The sequence below is a fragment of the Mytilus galloprovincialis genome, chromosome 14, assembly GCF_965363235.1.
Source record: "Mytilus galloprovincialis chromosome 14, xbMytGall1.hap1.1, whole genome shotgun sequence".
Taxonomy (NCBI): domain Eukaryota; kingdom Metazoa; phylum Mollusca; class Bivalvia; order Mytilida; family Mytilidae; genus Mytilus; species Mytilus galloprovincialis.
In genome coordinates this window covers 46,788,619-46,808,933 of record NC_134851.1, presented here as the reverse complement: position 1 = coordinate 46,808,933, position 20,315 = coordinate 46,788,619, and the positions used below count along the sequence as shown (strand labels likewise).

Below are 20,315 nucleotides of genomic sequence, written 5' to 3'. Positions count from 1 at the left end.
ATAAATACGGAAAATAACCAGGCAGCCAACAAGTGTTCAAGTATTCTACACCTACGTCTATGTAGTTGTATCCATTCGTACCATGGGGTTTGCTTGTTCTTATTTATATTTTTAAGGATGCTATCTTTATTTGATGTAAATTCATATCTTTTTACATGCGTACTAAAAAACACACTATAAGACGATTTTCGAATGCGAGCATTTTCCCGTAAATTTCAGGCCGCAATACTTTTATTGTTGCGTCACAGTACGAACCGATTGTTCAATAACGTCGTTTACGCCGATTGACCTCGGTTCAAACCGGTGTACATAGCAAGTACTCATTCCGAAAAAAAAACAACTCGAAATTGGTGTATTTTGATGAGTACAGCAGCTTGTGTGTAAGTGTGTAAACGGGAACCAGTTGAAGCAGAACAGAAAACTCAACACATTTTTACAGAAAAGGTATCATTATAGTTTTAATTTAAAAAACCACCATTATATATAGAATAGGATTGGTAGGATCTTTTTCAAGACGTCGCGATCGGGTTTTTTTAAGCTAGGTATTTCGGGATTGATCCTTTCGGGATCCGGGCATTCTTTTTTTCGAATTTCGGGATGTCGTGATTTAAATTTCTATAAATTCGGGACCTCGGGATTTCATGTTTTTAAGCCCGGGATTTCGGGATCAGGACCCCTCCTATCCCCCCCTTCCCCCCTCATAGAAGGTCATAAACATTATCGTTCTATTAAAAGTTTTCTCGTATTATAGTGACAGGGTTCATTTCTGAAAATAGTATTTTAGTATCGAATTCTTTTGTTTTTCACAGTAGTTCTTAATCATGTTAATATATTGCACCCTACCTCTATCTTTTTCTTACTCTTATTTTTCTTTGTTTAAAAACACTATTTCTTTGGTCATTATCATCTCTATACTGTAAAAAAAAATCAAATCTTCATTTAAAGGACGCGTTATGATTTAAAGTCGCTGTGTCTTTGCATTTTGCTGTTCAGGTACTGATTTTGTGCCGTGGATAGATACCTCATATTCTGTGTTTTTCGATTTTCAAATTGAATGAAAACATTTAACCAAATCATGTAATGTAAAAAAAAATACAGAACTATATTATTCATTTTGACATTCGCTGGAATTAAAACTTCCGAACGGCGAAGAATGGTCGTCGGCGCTACGAGCTTTCCCGAAGTCCTTATTGTCTAATTTATAAGCTTTTTGTATTATTTAGGTAGTAGTGGATTACTCTAATGCAATATGTAATTCCCAAGTTAAGATAATTATAGTAAACTTAAGTCATCCATATTTATTTACCCGCACGTCTTGCGTGAAATTTTATGAATTTGTTTTCCATGATAACCGTAAGATCGCTGTTCATTTTTTCTTTTGCAGAATGTTATAATGTTGCTGGTCATAATGTGTTGTCAAATCGGTTTTCTTGTACAGTTTGTAAGTAAATAAATACAATTTAGACGACTGAATTTTATCATATTAATCACTATAAGTGAAACATTGATATTAATCAAAAAGAAATATGTTTTGGGGTGGGGCGGTGGTTCACGTGTAGTGCTTTTTTTTGCATTTTACCCCCCCACGTTTAGTTCAAATATCTTTTTACGTGTGAATGGTTAAGAGTGGGAGCAGAAAAAAACCAACAACACACACATAAAAGGTGAAGAAACAGGAAGAGAAAACATAACTATCTAAAAAATCAAAGAATACGGCAACATAATAAATCATATTATTGCAGCGACACGAATGTACATTTGAGTACACTTTGTACTTTGGTTTAGATTGAATGATGGCTTCCTGCTTTGCGTCCAGCGACAAGTATTTCATGGATACTTATGTCATGATGGTAATATATGAATGAAATAAAAAATATATACTGTTGACCGAAATGCTGCGTAACTGGCCTAGAAGCACTGCAAAATTCCTCATTTTCTTATTATTCTTTGGTTAGAATTTAGACATTAGAGTATGAACCCAGTTGACCTCCCGCACTTGATCGAGGCGCGGAGATTACCAACGAGACGGATAAGATGCAGGGCTGGTTCCTATTTTAGTGTCGAATTCCCAATTCGGAAATAAAAAGATAATACAAGAAGCTAAGGAGACATTTTTCCGTTTAAATTTTGTACCAAAATCTGAGTTTGAAATAAAATAAATTATTTATCTAAAGATTGGAATTTGCATATAATATATAATTCACTCTTTCTTTTCTGTTTTAATGTCCAGCCGACAACTATATGCCTGCTCCCCACGACAACCGTCGTTGTTGAAAGAAAGTACTTGTGTCGGTGTATGTTATTACTGTAAAATTGGCGATGATACACCGGAAAAATTTGTTCCCTTCAATAAAATCTTAAACTACAATTCTCAGATTAAATAATGGATTAGATACAGCAGAGACATATATACTTGTGTATATATGTCTCTGGATACAGACTAGCAAAGGAACAAGCGCATCAAGATACATACTGTATATGCAGGTTGTGAAAAAACAATTTAAATATAAGCAAGGCACTTGCCACGGTTACAAAAATAAAAAGAAGGAGATGTGGTACGATTGCCAATAAGACACCTCTCCACTCAAGTTTAAATGAAGTGGACGGAAGCAAATAAAGGTAAACGTACGGCCTCCAACAATGAGAAAACTCCATACCGTACCATGCCTAATTTATATGAAACAATTTACGAAAAACAAATATGACAGAAATACATCGTAAACCAAGGACAATTACTGAACTACAGCATCCTGATTCGTGACAGGTATATAAAGAATGTGTTGTATTGGTTATTGCTTGCAATGCTTCTTAATTGGGCATCTTATTTCCCCAAGGTTTCATCTGCTGATACAACATCGATATCACCTGCTGACACTACAAAGACACCACCTGCTGACACATCACAGAACGCAACTGATGACACAACACAAAAAGCACCTGCTGACAACTCATCGATATCAACTGCTGACACCACGCCAAAAGCTCCTACTAAATCAACGAAAACTGAATATGCCATATTTCAAAAGCTACTTCGAACATCAAGGGACGTCCCCATAGTTGATCAGGAATCAAATGATTCGCCTATGATTGAGGAAGTGGATAATCCAGACTCAGGTAATACAATTTTCCGTTTCAAAATCTAATGAACTCATGTTTAAGACATTTTACTAGGTTATAGTATAACAATTAATCATGTTTAAGATTTATCTTAGGTATAACAATTAATCGTGTTTAAGATATCTTAGGTATAACAATTAATCGTGTTTAAGATATCTTAGGTATAACAGTTAATTGTGTTTAAGATATATTATTGCTACTGCACAGCTTTCAGTGATAGTAACCCCATATATCTCATATCACAAAATTCGTAAATTTTCACATTGCACGCGAGTCAACAACAGATACAACTTAAAAAGGTGATGACTATACCATTCCTAGTTTAAAGACATTAAATTGGAATTTTAAAGAGATCCTGAATCATCTCATTTAAACCAGGATAGTCCCAAATTTACTTTATTTCACGAGAATTAAGAATCTTCTTTTTCTCAGAAAATTTACCAAGTTCATCAAGTAGGTAAAAGTTGATGTAATTTACTATATTTTCATACATTTTATGTTTGATAATTAGCTGTCATTTTATTTTGTTTTATTATGCTAGCTCCCTATTGTCCATGCACATGGGGCCAAATGCTTTATGCCCGACAATTCCTGAAATCTAAAAAATTAAAGTAAATCTTGGGCAGAAAGAATGGGAAGTGTAGTGAATGAACCATATGGCTCCATAAAAAAAAGTCTGCCAGTGCTTTTTGAAACATAAGTGCTTTAAAGTGTTAGCTTTTTAAAATTGCTAGAGTTGTGCTATTTTATAGCTATGCTGCATGCTTTGTTTTATATTGCAACTTGTTGTGTGTTTATTTTCTAAATATAGTAACACAGTTATATTTTGTGCAATGTCTATTCATCATGGAACACTTTCTCTACAATCAGGGGTTCATTAAGGGATGAAAATAAGTTCAACATATTTGTTTCTGATTTAAAAAAACTATCAATTTATTAAATTAAGTTGCAGTTTAGATACAATATTAGGTCAATGTCTTAAAAATATACATAACGGGGGTAGGACTCTGTTAAACCTCACCCTTCCCGTTTCTCTGCATCATACAAACAATAGATATAGGAAGATGTGGTGTGAGTGCCAATGAGACAACTCTCCATACAAATAACAATTTAAAAAGTAAACCATTATAGGTTAAAGTACGGCCTTCAACACGGAGCCTTGGCTCACACCGAACAACAAGCTATAAAGGGCCCCAAAATTACTAGTGTAAAACCATTCAAACGGGAAAACCAACGGTCTTATCTATATAAACAAAACGAGAAACGAGAAACACGTATATATTACATAAACAAACGACAACTACTGTACATCAGATTCCTGACTTAGGACAGGTGCAAACATTTGCAAGACTATTTTTCCGACATTTAACTATAATATTGTGTATTTATTTGCTGCTGTTTATGTATCTAATTCAGTAAAATGCTCATTATGTTCAAATATTTGTCAACATTAAATTTGGATAAATAAACATCCAAAAGCATATCAATAGTGGTTTGATGCATTTTCGGATATATGAAATTTTATGATTCATTGTGGTTTGCTCAACTTCCTATTATAAAACAAAGGAATGTATCAACTCCCAATACAATCTCAACTTATGAATCCACAATGTGCATACCACAAACAACTACACAGTTTGTACATAAATTATGCCGTTCTGTGTCATTTTGGTCTCTTGTGGAGAGTTGTCTCATTAGCAATCATACCACATCTTCTTTTTTTATATTTAGATTAAATCATGGATGGAAAAACAGACTTGCATACTACAAAATAAATTCTAGAGTTTAGAATCACTAGCAGCAGTCAAGTCAATTTGTTCTGTATTTGTTAACCCTAACTTATTATTTTCATTTTTTTAGGATATGAACCCTGGGGTCAATGGACCAAGTGTGCCAAACACTGTGGTGTTGGAAGATCTACCAGGGAAAGGAAGTGTAACGATTTGGATAATTGTCATGATGGGAATATAGAAGTTAGACTCTGCTCAAGAAAACACTGTAAAACTGATAAACCTTTAGAATAATTTTTCCTGTTGAATTTCAATATGGACAATTGTCTTGATGGGAATATAGAAGTCAGACTTTGCTCAAGAAAACACTGTAAAACTGATAAACCTTTAGAATAATTCTTCCTGTTGAATTTCAATATGGACAATTGTCTTGATGGGAATATAGAAGTCAGACTTTGCTCATGAAAAAACTGTAAAACTGATAAACCTTTAGAATAATTCTTCCTGTTGAATTTCAATATGGACAATTGTCTTGATGGGAATATAGAAGTCAGACTTTGCTCAAGAAAACACTGTAAAACTGATAAACCTTCAGAATAATTCTAAGTGTTTAATTTCAATATGGACAATTGTCTTGATGGGAATATAGAAGTCAGACTTTGCTCAAGAAAACACTGTAAAACTGACAAACCTTCAGGATAATTCTAAGTGTTTAGTTTCAATATGGACAATTGTTGTGATGGGAATATAGAAGTTAGACTATGCTCAAGAAAAAACTGTAAAACTGATAAACCTTCAGTATAATTCTTAAGAGTTGAATTTTAATCTGGGCAATTATCCTGATGTGAATTTAGAAGTAGGACTTTGCTAAAGAAAGGACTGCAAAAATGATAAAACTTCAGGATGATTTGAAACATCTTCGTCAATGTGTCGAATTTCTGTTAATGTTTAAACAACTTGTTGGCCAACATTAAATTATTTTCATCTTAGTTTTGCATTTTCGAATGATGATCAACCACATGTTGACCAACAATAATTCTGTTTCTGCATTTCATCCTTTGGATTTCAAACCATCATTAAAATTTATGTTTGCAATGAATATTGTGATTTTGATGTTTATTATGAAGATAATTTTTTGATGTTTATTGTGAAGATAATTAACTATTGGTTAAAGATAAAAGTTTCTTCTTCCAGTCAAGATTCTTTCTCTTTAATAATCAAATTACAAATTTACCACCGATCCCAGACAAAGTGTTATTTATGGAGATGAATGATCTATAAAACACACAACTCCATACCTGCCAACTTTGGAGCCCCACAATGGGAGTTCAGCTCTTTTCGGTTCAAATAAGGGTAATTTCATAGGGACATGGCCAACAAAATGAAATTTTTATATTAATATTTTTATTACCTCTCTGTTTCATACAAACAAATAAAAGGTACATACAAACAAATAAACCTATAATTACAATTAAAATCTTTTAAAATATCCACATCCTATACATAACTCATTACAATATCATACCAAAACTGAAGAAAGTGTGAATGAAAAAAAAATACCATGCATAAAAATACCATTGAAAATTCATTTTTTCAAATTAACAAAAAGATGAGTGTATTGTTCTATAAATGGGCATCTCTTCTTTCAATTAGAGAAAAATTCTTCATTTTCTGCACATGTCAGGGATTGAGGATAATGTACCTACATTATAAAATGAACTTTCAACAGCATTTTTAAAGGTGTTGTATGCAAATAAATAGGTATCACCCATACAGAGAGTAGTTTGTCACCAAAGAATTTACCATGTTTAAACTCCCCTTTATTTCTTTTAAATAAACCATAATATAAAACATGTGTACATTTGTATGTAAACTATTTAAAAAAAATAAGAAATACAATTTATTGATATCTAATTATTAGAACTGAAAAATTTACCTTTAATTTATCTTATAATTTTACATACCTTGGAAACAACAAATTTTAATCAAGCTTATCAAAAATGTCAAATTTGAAACAAAACTAAATTGCGATTGAAATAAATATGTTAACTGCAAAATTAAATAATTTCTTCAAAAACATGGATACTGTATACATTATTACAAATGTTTATACAATAGAGGAAAACTGAATATAAATTGATATAAATGTTTTCTGGTGAACATGGTGAATGAATATAAAATGTGAAAATGAAAATAAAAACATAACATCTCAAACTTCATTGTTGTGGTTAGTATACTTAACAAAGATCAAATGTTCATTTACACTGTATTTGAAAATACCATTGAAAGATAATAAAGAATTTTAATCTATACTATGGATTATCATGGCAAGATTGAATGAAAATTCTAACTGTCTATAGCTCAGAGATTATTTATAAAGTGCAATGACTTCCCTGAGTGGTTATCAATTAATACACTTTCAATGCAATTTTTAAATGTGGTGTAACCTTACCAGCTCAAACATATATCAGTTGAACTGTTCAAGCTTGTATATTAATAAGATATGAAAATCTGATTATTTATCTACAAGATGAAAATCCACAATTAAATGGATGTTAATGAATTAAAATGGACAATGAATAATATTGGATTCATTTTCAACGTGATACAGATTAAAAACACATGTATAAAAAATCTATTATCAAACGATACAAAATAATACAAATAGCACTAAATACCTTGGAGCTGTAGATGTTTACAAACCACTACCACATCTGACAGATAAAAACTATTGACAAACTTCTCTAGAAATATTCATTGGATGAGGAATTGATTTTTAACATTCATGATTGTGATTGATGGTGGCTTAATGTCCTGTGGCAAATATTTCATGCAAATTCAGGACAACTTTTAACATCCAGAAGAACATGATAAACGTCAATCATCTTGAATGAAGTGGCACTGTTGGGAGAAATAAAGAAAAAATCCATCAGAATTAATATATCGTTGATTATTAATGCAAAATATCTACTAAAAAATACTTTGTTGAATGCTTTGCTACTGATTAATGGTTCTGTATAAATCCATTTTTTTTTAAGACACCACCAACTATCTATTTTTTTTTATAAGAGGCCTTAGTCTAGAATGCTGCAACACTCAAAAATACACATGATTAAAAAATAAACTTGGAATATTGAATTGGCACACATCTATTTTCAACACATGTATGTTTACAAAGTTGGCATTCAAATTAACCTTCTTTGATAGTCCAAGGTAATAAGTTTCAAATATTTAAAATCTAAAAGCAATTTTTATTGTAATGATACTCATGGAATCCCAAAACATGATCTATGATTTATTTTTACAACTGATTAGTTTAAATATTAAAAAACAAAAATAAATGAATGAATATTTCATAATAAAGTATTACATGACAAAGTTGGAAGAAATAGTTTGAGCTCAACTTTCACCATATATTAATTTCGTGAATATCAAGTCATTCATTTCACCGGTTTTTAATACTTGACATGTTAAACACAAACATCTTCCAATGAGTTCACATAAACAAATGTTATTATTAGAGTTGAAAAAAAACATCGCACACACCAGAATAAATTCCCACCATACAATAAATTTGTTTCCTTGATAAAATCTATCCACAATATTCATTCAAACTTAAAAAAAAGTGTAATAATTAATACAACTAAATAATACACAAATATACAACAGGAACTCGCTATGCAGTTCACATTTTACAATCCATTTCACATTTATGCAAAATTCCATGCAATAATATTACAGTACATTCTGTCTGTGTGTCATCTGCCTACACAAAGTTATCTCCCTTTGAAGAATTCCTCTTCTAAAGAACTGTCAACAGCACAAGACTTCCTTATTTGTAAAGGATCCATTGAAATATCACAACAGCCAAATTATCTCCCTTGATGATGCTCTTCAATCGTCAGGTGATGCTGACTTCCTGTAAATCATTCCAAACTTTCCCATGTACTTTTTGACATAGTCTTTAGCTTTTGATTTCACATTCTCATTTACTTCCAAGTCCTCCACATGACGACAATGTTTTAATTCCTTTGACATCACATGATGTGTAAGCTAAAAAATTCAAGGAACAAACATAAGCAATTGCAATTTTGTCACTGTTTATTTATACCGGTCTTCAAAAATAAGAGCTAAATGCATCTTACACATAAGTTTTATTTTTAGCCATATCTAATTTTTTGGACTGACCAGTATTCAAAACACATTCCTTATTTGAAATAACCTAAAGATTGTTTACCAGATGTCTAGTTGAACTTTGTTCTGTAGTTTCAGATGAGAATATCTTTGAAGAGTTTACGAGTGACAAACCATGATGGATGACAGGTAATTGCAAAAGCACTTTTGTGCACCAAATTTATGTGCTATTATAATCATTTTGAAGTTGTCAATTCATTATTCTGTTGTTAAATTGTCTTGCTGCCAGGACATGGATCTACTTATTACAGCCGTATCAGTAAATGTTTAAAAGAATGTTCTTTCAGGTTACAATAAGAACCATATCTCTGTGTTCAGTTACTTTGTTACTACTGTTTTTTTAATTTTTTTAAATCAAATTGATCAAACTAGATCTGTTTTTGTATATACTTACTTTTCTAGCTAAATGTTTGAAATCATCAGTAGATGTAATCCTGCCACTTTTACAGTCTGGTTTTCTAAATGGATTGAGACAGATAACAATGTAAGACGACATCTAAAAATAAAGAAAATATAGGTCAGATTATAGGCAGAACATTTGACGTTGTGATTGAATCTTGACCAATAAAGAACAATACATTTAAAAAAAAATGATCAACTGGTGGTAGAAAGTAAAAATTGTCTAATTAGAGAAGTTTTGAAATGTTCCAAGATAAATGAATAAACATCAGAAAATGGATCCAAAACTATTTCATAATAAATCAGCAAAAATTCCAATATAAACACATGAGAAATTCTGACTCCCTTTCCCTCAATTTAAATCTGCAACGATGAAATCTGAAATCATCAAAGATATAGAATTAAAATAGCTATTTCTGAAATCATCTCGTCTCCTTTCAGAAAGTATAATAGAACATGGACCTTTAAGGTGGTACCTAACACTACAGGGAGATAACTCTGTAAAATCAGCAGAACGTTTTAATGACTTTGTGTTCTTTAGGGAATATTAAGCTTCTCAATGATCAAAATTAGTGTTTGTCAATTGCTATATAACCAGTATAATTTTTCTGATAAAACAGTTGGTTCAAAATTTTTTAAATTTTTATATTTTGGTCAAAGGGTCAAAGTCAATACTTTGTCAAAATTTTATGAAAATTAAACGAGCCAAATTAATTTTAGTGAAAGTGTTGGGTACCACCTTAAATCACATGAATTATAAAGATACTGACCTTTTGTCTGAACTGGTCCTTGATCTTTTTGGCTGTTTCTGTGGAGGTATCAGCTGCAGCAGTAGTTGTTTTCTTCCTACCAGACTGCAATAAACAAAATAAAGTGATGATTAGTAACGCAGAAAGAAGATATACTTGTAGAAAACAACCAACATTGTCTTGAAATGTAAATTTATTTGCACAAGGCAAGGATGACATCTACAATTGAAATGCTCCGCAGTCTCCATTTTTACCTGTTTTTAAGCCAAGTAAAAGTAAATCCATAATAACCCTTAATTATATATCCTCTTCCCTGGAATAACCACATGTTAAAACAGTTTTCTTATGGAGACAAAACATACACCTCACGTTACAAGTAAAGCCTAGTAACTTTGACAAGTTTTGTCAAATCATGTTATCTTATTTCTATTCAGTTACATACATGTCATTATTATTATATATATATATATTGTGCACTAACAAGTACTAACTTCATTACTGAAATACTATATACTAATGTTAACGAGGCCGTATCTCTAACAAATGTAAAATTCAAATAAAATATATCTAACACTCAAAAAAGCAATGAATGTTAGCTACAAGGATCAATAAATCACCAAAAAACACCATAGGTTTGTTCTTTAAAACTTACATTGATCCTAGTGATGGCATTTTGAAAACTGGAAAACCAGCAGTCAAGGAAGGCAATATTAGATATTCAATAGATTCACTACACAAGTACTTGACCATAACTCAGAAATGAGATTTCAAAGTGCCTTTTCTGGATCCCTGTATGTTTATAAGTAACAGATCTTACCTTGCCATCATCAGGAGGGGTATCAATATCCATATCATGTTGTATGATTGACATATCATCAGGACCCTGGATCCCTGTATGTTTATAAGTACTGTAAATTCAGAAATTAATGCGAGGTTTTTATTATTGCGAAAAATGCGACTGAGTTGTAACCGCAATAATTTAAACTCGCATTTTGATATATTTTATATGAATTTAACAGAATTTTTCTCAAAATCGTAAAAATTAAAATCGCATTTCTGTCTAAAATGACAAAATCGCAATAATAAATGCACGCAATAATTTCTGAATTTACAGTAACAGATTTTACCTTGCCATTATCAGGAGGTGTATCAATATCCATATCATCTTGTATGATTGACATATCATCAGGACCCTGGATCCCTGTATGTTTATAAGTAACAGATCTTACCTTGCCATCATCAGGAGGTGTATCAATATCCATATCATCTTGTATGATTGACATATAATCATCATCATCATCCATATCTGGGGGACTCCACTGTGTTTGTCTAAAAGGTCAAAGATATCCAGAATGTATTAGTAATTTGTTGAGCCTGTAATTTAGTGGTTGTTGTTTGTTTATGTGTTACATACTTGTTTTTCGTTCATTTTTTTATATAAATTAGGCCGTTTGTTTTCTTGTTTTCTTGTTTTACATTGTCTTATAAGTGCCTTTTATACTTCTGACTATGCGGTATGGGCTTTGCTCATTGTTGAAGGCCGTACGATGAACTATAGTTGTTAATGTCTGTGTCATTTTGGTCTCTTGTGGACAGTTGTCTCATTGGCAATCATACCACATCTTCTTTTTTTTATATTAACCAATATTCAATAATCAATGAATGAGAAAATGCAAAACACGGTATCATACAGTGTATGGAATGATCATAAAAAGTCTGAAACCAAGGAAGATGAAATTTGTATATGAGAAAAGGCAACAGAAATTTTATGGGAGGGTAATACTTACATACAGAATATAAAACAGTATATCCTTCAATCGAAACAGGGCTAAAAATTGTTGTCTGCTTAATGTCCAGTGGCAAATATCTTGTGTATATAAGGGATGACCACATTTCATCAGGATATAAAGCCTGTATCTTGTTCTTTATTGTCTTTTATACACATTTAAAGTGATCAATAGAATTTGATATTGTGTCCAGTATTTCACCTTTCACTTATATCTTTTTTTATAAATTGTTTAGATATTTTAAATAATCATGACCAGCCTTTTATTATTTAAGATATTGGACAGTTCAGAGGAACCTCAAATTATTCAGTTAAATATCTGAACTTTACCTTGTTGTTGTATGGTAATAATAGGTTTTCCCCTCAGCATCCTTGGCACTTTTCCAGTTGGGTGGTAGTTTGGGGGCCTTGGACTTAGGCGGTGATGGCGGGGGAGGGATATCCTCTTCCTCAGACGTCCCCATACCCGCCAACTGACCTTGCATCTCAAGCTGCTGTTGCAACTGTTGAACCTGTAAATAAACCATCATAATTAAAACTTCTCACTTTCATTTATTGATTTTTACTCTACACTACATTTAAAAATACCCTAGAAAATTCCTGATTCAACAAACTCTTGTGTAAAAAAATGATAAAATTTTCTATTTTTCCTACGCCTTGCTTTGTTACAAGCCACAGATCTTATTCAAAGTGAATATTATTTAGATTAACAAACCATTCATTTACAAAGCTAGTATACTATCATAGATGTAAATAATATAAATTAAAAACTGAAATTTTTGGAAAATTTGTCAATCATTAATGTATAGAAAATTTGGACCTAAATATTGCAGAAATTGTTTGGCGTTAATTTTGGAAACACCCTCATGCTTTCAATAGATATTGACCCAAATCCCTAACACGACCAAAGCCATTCAAGCATAAAATTTGCACATGATCAAAATATCATTTTACTGTGTTGTAAGGACATAAATTTTTGAAAATTTGATGAAAATATATGGCAAAACTGAAGGATAGATATTACGGTGCAAAATAGGTTTCACAAACCAAATTGTTACAAAAATGTTTGTAAATACTGTTTTTCATAATACATGGAACCCAAGTAAATTGCCACACACATAAATATGTAAATGAAACTTAAAATCCAAATAATGATAATTATAGATGTAAAGGTTATTTTGGTTGAAACTGAAAACTGGAATGACATCATACAAAGACGTTTGGTACTATTTACCAAGAATCTTAGACTTGTAGTTGCTTAGAAAAATGTGACAAAAATAGTGTCCAAGACAGACAAACAAACAAACTGGCATGTATGCTCCCTCATTTGAGCAAGGATGTAAGAAACACATATGGTACAGAAGAATATGCCAACACTGAAGCATTACATGAAAATCCATAGCTTTGAAAGCATAGCAAACCCCACATCCCTTTGCATGTTGCGCCCCATACCCTTGTCATACCGAATCCCCTTGTAAAATGATGGACTTACTGCTACAGAAAGCAAAAATAATAAAAACATAAAGGAATTAATAATATGTACAAGAAATATACACTCAAAAGTTTAACCTTCATTACCTAGGAAAATTTAATTGAAACTATCAAGTATTATAATTTCTGTATTTCAAAATTTTCAATTAAAAAAATTCAAATTTTACAAACCTGTTTTTTGTTTAACGATATTAAAAAGGAATATTTTCAAATGCTGCTTATATTCATTTTTTATAAAGCAAAGCTTGTTAAATACAATTTCTTTAAAGGAAGACTTGAAGAACTTAAATAAGAATGTTTCCAAAATATATAAAATTATCCTTTTAAACTGAGATTGTATCTTGCTATTCATTAATACAATATTTCATAAATAATACATATGTAGTAAATTCACTGCAAAAGTATACAACCCTAGCACCAAAGCTAAAATATAGAGCTTACTAGCAAGGCTACAAATGTGTTTTAAGCACAGCACATGTGGTAATATATAATCAATCACACCATTTGTTCAGTGGATATTTCTGAAATACTCGTCCAATATATAACTTTTTTTGTTTAAACTCGTAAAAATAATTCGTAAAATTTTTGTCTTATATTTATAGTATTTATGTGTTTTATAAAATAAATGACTGTTCTTTATATTCTTTGGCTTGATCAATTAAATTTCCGAAATAGAAAGTTATTGCTTTCTCTTGAAACTTTTATCTTTTTACATATGTATATCATGTTGTTTATCAATTATTGGTTAATTAAGAAATAAGAAAATATTTGCTTGCTTGCTTGCTGGGTGATTTTGCTAAAAAGAAAAATGAAATAAAATATTTAAATTTGGTATGGCCTAAATAAATAATGTCCTTGCAAAATGAAAAAAATGCCATTTTCAGCCCATTACAGAAATATCCACTTTTTCCATTACAAGATAAAACGTGGATAAATAAAAACAGAAATCTTGCTTACTCTTTCTGCAATAGACACTTTTTGGTCCGTTAGAGATGTCTTTAAATATAAAATTATATTATATAGTTACAATGTTTCCTTTCTATTGATTAAACTTTCAAAGTAAAATTTTATAAGGAAAACTAGGCTATCAACACAAAAGAATTGGTATGGACCTGTTTTAGTTTGCTATTTTGGCTTGTAGATATTTTGGCTTTCACTATGATTTTATTTCTGAAAAATTCTTATTCAGACCAACTTATACATTTCTCCTCATCTCACCCCATAAATCTTAAGAAACAAATGTTTTGTTTTTCCTTGAGACCATATAAATAATAAAAAAAACACACATACATTAATAAATTATAATTTAGAACTTAAAATTAAACAAAATGATTAAAAAGATCAAAGAATTTTAAAATTTAAATTCTTGAAACGAAAAAAAAGGTACCTTTAAAAACTAAAGTGTATTTCCGTTATCCACATATTTGTTATTTCAACATTTATGGCTAAGATCACCTAACATCAATCACCAAAAATAATACATGTATATCAGTTTTTCCATAAAAATTCTAAAACAAAATATTATGTATATATTTGCACCAATTACATCTAACACCTACCTGCTGTAAAAAGGCTTGAGATTCCCCTGATGCTTGTTCTGGTTGTTGATATAACATGTCTGGAGTTGGCTGTGCATATCCTGCCAAGGCCTGTTGTGCCAACATTTGTTCTTGTACCTATAACACAAGAAATCTCTATCAGTGGTGTCTATAGCTGTCATCTTATATATGACTTTCAGAACTAATCATTTTGGCATGTTCAAGTCATTTTTATATAACCCAAATACGCATGAAAATTAAATTGATCAGGAGCTGCATACAATAAACTTTTTAATTGAAAATTATTTGGTGTAAATTAAAATGTGCCTATAAGGCATCATGCTCCACTCAAACTCTCCCATTTCCATGTGAGTGACTCATGACATTTGTATAAACCATGATTTGGCATATTTATTACATATTTACTTCATGATGGACATCTGTTCTCAGTTTCAAATTGATGCAACCACAAGCTACCCTTCCGGAGCACCTGAGATCACCCCTAGTTTTTGGTGGGGTTCGTGTTGTTTATTCTTTAGTTTTCTATGTTGTGTCGTGTGTGCTATTGTTTTTCTGTTTGTCTTTTTCATTTTTAGCCATGGCGTTGTCAGTTTGTTTTAGATTTATGAGTTTGACTGTCCCTTTGGTATCTTTCATCCCTCTTTTCTAAACCAACTTCTATAAACTTCCATTAACCAATTCCTTAACCTGATATATACTGGACCAATGGAACGACGAAAGACAGGGACAAACATATGATTATTATGAACTTTTACCTGTTGACTCATCAACTGTTGTTGTAATGCCTCATCAGTGTATCCTGCCTGTGGTTGTTGTAATGCCTGCTGTTGAGCAATGTAGGCCTGTATCACCTCATATGGTATGGCCTGACCAGTGTTGGGGTCTATGTATTGTTCCATACCTCCTTCAACACCTATAAAAGATAAACAAATATCTTGCAATGTTATTTCGATGGAACTTTTCTTTCAATCTCTACACTTTGAAACATAAAAATAGCGGGCAACTGAAGGTTCAATTATAGGGTAAAAATAAGAAACCCATTTGCATTTACAGATCCAGATAGCGTCAGTTGAGCTGTTTGAGGTTTTTGGCTGGCACTTTTTTTCTTTATCTCATATATTATGTCAAGTCTTTAAATTCACAACAAAACTATACAGGTTAAAAGATCAATATCTAACAGATATAAATATTCAGCTCAAATAATCACTATATTTACCACTGAGGGAGGGGGCAATTAGGATTTTGTCCAGAATTTATGCTGAATTCTCATCTCACCTGGATTCGCTGTGGGAGGGAACAGTTGGGATCTTCTCCATAATTCATATAATTGTTGAGTTTCTTACCTGGTTGAACTTGGAATCCCTGGGGCAGGGGACAATTAGGATCTTGTCCATAATACATGTAATTGTTTGGATCAGAGTAAAACTGTTGTAGATAAGCCTCTCTTTGCTGTCGTTCTATCTCAGCCATTTCCTCCTGTGCTTTGACCTGGGCTTCAAATATTTGTCTTCTTTCTTCCTTACTAATCTTTGGTGGTGTTGGTAACAGAACTTTTCTGCAATGCAGACAGATATTGGTCAAAACTTAATTCTTAGGTAAAGTAATAAAAAAACTTTCCCAAGTCTAATTTCAAATTTTCTATTGAATTGAATTGAAAAAAAATCCTTCTTCATTAGGCCATAAGAAAATTACTAGATTTTTAATCAATATATTGTTATTTAATTACTTTGCAAATTTTTTTTAGAAATAACTTTTTTTAATCCTAATTGCCTGTTTAGAAAAGTGCTTTATCAATCTTGCATTGTTGTCAGCAATCCAAAAATAATGTATATATTCATCTCTGAAAAAGATTTCCAGAATCGTTTCTTCACAACTTTTGCTGCATTTTCATTGTACACCATATAGCCAAGAAAGGACTAGTATTGATTGGGTTGATTTCTGATTCTTCGTACAAAAAACTTGCTTGAAATGATTATCACATATCACTTGTTCTAGTGTCAAACAAAATCTAGAAAGAAAACCTACCTTGGCCTATCTGAAAAATCATCATCCTCAGGTGGAGGAGGTGGTGGGGGCCTCTTCTTTTTCTTTCTTGTATCCCAGCCAGCAGCTGTTAACAAACAATGAAAATTAAATAAAATAGGTACATAGTGTGCAAGTATTCTTTCAAAAAGAAGCCCATTAAAACCTTTATATAAATATATAAAAAAAACATGATTCTAATCCCTTTTTGGTGAAAGATTATTGAGATGTCCGTAATTAGTTTTTCATTTTATAGTAATCAAAATATTTCCCATAATCATTGATATATTACTGAATGTTTCTTTTAACTTTTCACTATTAAATTAGAAGTTGATGAGGCAATGGAGACCTATTTCATAATGGACAAGAATTCAATACAATGTTCGTTTTGCCTTTCTACACCACAGATAGATAGATTGGAAGACAGATCTTTTTTTTTCATTAGATTGTTCCACAATTCACAAGAATTATTTATTGAAATCTATTTTATTAAGCTGGATCAATCAAGAGCATATTCCTGCACAAAAATGATAGACGATGAAGCGACAAAAAATGAAGACGGTTGTCTCTTTTATTATTTTGCATTGATTTTGTCTTTGACTCATGAGTTTTGCTGGTCTTTTTTGGTATCTCCCACTTTTTTTAAATAATAGAAATGAAAGGATATGGGGTATCTATTCATTACAAACTAGAATGTGTCCATAGTACACGGATGCCCCACTCACAATATTATTTTCTGTGTTTAGTGGACTGTGAAATTGGGGTAAAAACTCTAATTTGGTATTTAAATAAGAAAGATCATATCACAAGGAACATGTACTAAGTTTCAAGTTGATTGGACTTCAACTTCATCAATAACTACCTTTACCAAAAACTTTAACCTGAAATTTGCACTATCATTTTCCATGTTCAGTGAACCGTGACATTGGGATCGAAACACTAATTTGGCATTAAAATTAGAAAGATCTAGCATAGGGCACATGTGTACTAAGTTTCAAGTTGATTGGACTTCAACTTCATCAAAAACTACCTTGACCAAAAACTTTAACCTGAAGGGGGACGAACAGACGTACAGACGAACAAACAGACAGATGGAGGAACGGACGTACAGACCAGAAAACATAATGCCCCTCTACTATTGTAGGTGGGGCATAAAAACACAATATGCAATAGAACAGCACATTTTATTGCTGTTCTTTGTATAAAAGTTGTAAGTTAATTTACCTAAATGTCTAAATCTATCTTGATCTTTCTCCATTTGTTCAATCCTCTTCTCATTCTTCACAGTAACATCCGATTTATCTGTAAAAATAAAAATATAAATATTATCTCAAAATATTTCATTGTGTATTGAAGCATGACCTCACCTCACTTCACCTATCCTCTTCATGCCAGTCAGCATTTAAGGCCCTGATAGGAATTGAATGTATTGAAACATGAAGCATACATCTTTTACAAGGATCTGCTTACCCTTCCGGAGCACCTGAGATCACCCCTAGTTTTTGGTGGGGTTCGTGTTGTTTATTCTTTAGTTTTCTATGTTGTGTTGTGTGTACTGTTGTTTTTTTGTAGGTCTTTTTCCTTTTTAGCCATGGTGTTGTCAGTTTGTTTTAGATTTATGAGTTTGACTGTCCCTTTGGTATCTTTTGTCCCTCTTTTACAACTCTTAAATTTATCCTCCTTATCTTTATCTTCATCCAATTATAAACAAAACAACGATTGTGTGAGGTTTGTGCAAAATTAGACTGTAGCAATTAAAAATATTTTCAGACAGGTACGTAGATTTTGATATGCCCAGAAAATCTAGATAATCAAAATTTAAAATGTAGTACAAATAAATATGTTTAAATGAAAATGAGATAATCATCTAAGGACCTGTTAAATCATCTTTGAAACATTAAATCACAGAATCTTATTTCTTGAATTTAAAATCCCTTAAAATAAATGTCCTTTTGTAGTTTTATTTGTATTGTTAGGTTGGTGTTTCATTTACATATACACCACATCTTCTTCAATCAAATTCTGGAATTTTTTCCATAATATTTAGCTTGCATTATTTTGTCTGCATAGAAATGTGTGGTTATATGTGTCAAATGACAATCCATGCAACGAAGGGGTTATATCATACCTAGCTCCTTTTCATGTCTCTTTCTTTCCTCTACTTGCTGTTTCTTTGGAATTCTAAACAACTCCTAAAATAAAGGATACATTCCGTTAAATTCTAATCACCTACATGACTTACACCTATGTTTTTCATGCAGTCCTCTATTGTAAACAATTTGAAGAATAACGTTTCTCTAATATCTACAAGCAAATATTGTTCCATGGTTCCATAATATATCACCAGTATTGATCGCACCATTAATAAACTCAATTAGCAAATCTTCAAATCTATAACTGATACAGGAAAATGTTACCTATTAAGTCAGTTTTGATGGCTGTTTTTTTTGCCGTGGTTGTGTTAGTTTCTCAGACACCTGTGATCTTGAATTATGTCTTTTGGTATCATCAAACTTTTTTTTTTAAAGTCAAAAGTAATCACCAAAAAACAACGACAATAAACAATCAATTACTTGATTTTCTTAGTAGATCATACCTTTAGATCGCTCCAGTTTACTAGTAAGTCATCGGCAAGAATGGCCACTTCATCCATTGGATCAGGTCGAGGTTCAATGTATTTTATTTCCTCCAAAGCAGAAGAGCTATCAGCTGCAACAGATTCTACATCGCCTGTAGATGTGGAAGAGTCAGCTGGTGACTGTACAGGCTGTTCACGACTCTTGGAATCGTCACTCGTGGAATCAATGTCAGATGACTGATGACCTTCCATGGCTTCAGCCTCCGACACTTGGTCATTTCCAGCGCCTGTCTTTCCTTCGAAGTCTGTATACAACTCGTTTGTCGTGTATTCACTGAAATTGTCACTTGCGCTCGTCCGCGACTCATTATCGTCACTAGATGCTTCGTCAGGAAATCTAACTCTCTTTTTCAGCTGCCTTGTCTCTTTACTCGATGCCAGAATAGAGATAGGCATTTCTGTAGGAACAGGAGGTGGAGGTACTGCTTGACACGGCTGTAACTCCTCCCCTTCTTCTCGTCCAGCCCATCTCTGAACAAGGGACAATATTTTACTGTCTTTAAGCATATTTTTTGTATTAATTGGCAAGTCCTTCAAAATTGTTAATATCTGTAAAAGAAAAGTGCAAAATGATTCAATCAAATTAAATCAATATTTACATAAAAACCTAAAATAATTTAAGTGTAAGTA

At 31.8% G+C, this 20,315-nt stretch overlaps 1 protein-coding gene and 1 long non-coding RNA gene across 4 annotated transcripts in view; one reads left to right on the top strand and one right to left on the bottom strand.

Annotated features, from left to right (window-relative positions):
* Window positions 1-311: 311 nt before the first annotated feature.
* LOC143059262 (uncharacterized) lies at window positions 312-5,836 on the top strand. Its single transcript, XR_012973456.1, has 4 exons — window positions 312-444; window positions 1,385-1,441; window positions 2,835-3,114; window positions 4,978-5,836. It is a non-coding gene; the product is annotated as an uncharacterized LOC143059262 (long non-coding RNA).
* Window positions 5,837-6,234: 398 nt separating this feature from the next.
* Window positions 6,235-20,315, bottom strand: part of LOC143059261 (uncharacterized) — a 58,318-nt gene continuing 44,237 nt past the window's right edge. The window contains exons 13-25 of one of the 3 annotated variants that reach the window (XM_076232740.1): window positions 19,644-20,234; window positions 19,176-19,239; window positions 18,272-18,349; window positions 17,051-17,135; window positions 16,369-16,580; window positions 15,781-15,938; window positions 15,026-15,142; window positions 14,424-14,462; window positions 12,306-12,487; window positions 11,419-11,518; window positions 10,211-10,294; window positions 9,436-9,537; window positions 6,235-8,900 (exon numbers count right to left, since the gene is read on the bottom strand). In XM_076232740.1, coding sequence (XP_076088855.1) covers window positions 8,742-8,900; window positions 9,436-9,537; window positions 10,211-10,294; window positions 11,419-11,518; window positions 12,306-12,487; window positions 14,424-14,462; window positions 15,026-15,142; window positions 15,781-15,938; window positions 16,369-16,580; window positions 17,051-17,135; window positions 18,272-18,349; window positions 19,176-19,239; window positions 19,644-20,234 — 1,971 coding nt within the window. In that variant the 3' untranslated portion in view covers window positions 6,235-8,741. Of the gene's footprint in view, window positions 8,901-9,435; window positions 9,538-10,210; window positions 10,295-11,418; window positions 11,519-12,305; window positions 12,488-14,196; window positions 14,263-14,423; window positions 14,463-15,025; window positions 15,143-15,780; window positions 15,939-16,368; window positions 16,581-17,050; window positions 17,136-18,271; window positions 18,350-19,175; window positions 19,240-19,643; window positions 20,235-20,315 lie in introns of those variants that run through there. The other 2 variants (XM_076232741.1, XM_076232742.1) reach the window with 2 other exon arrangements.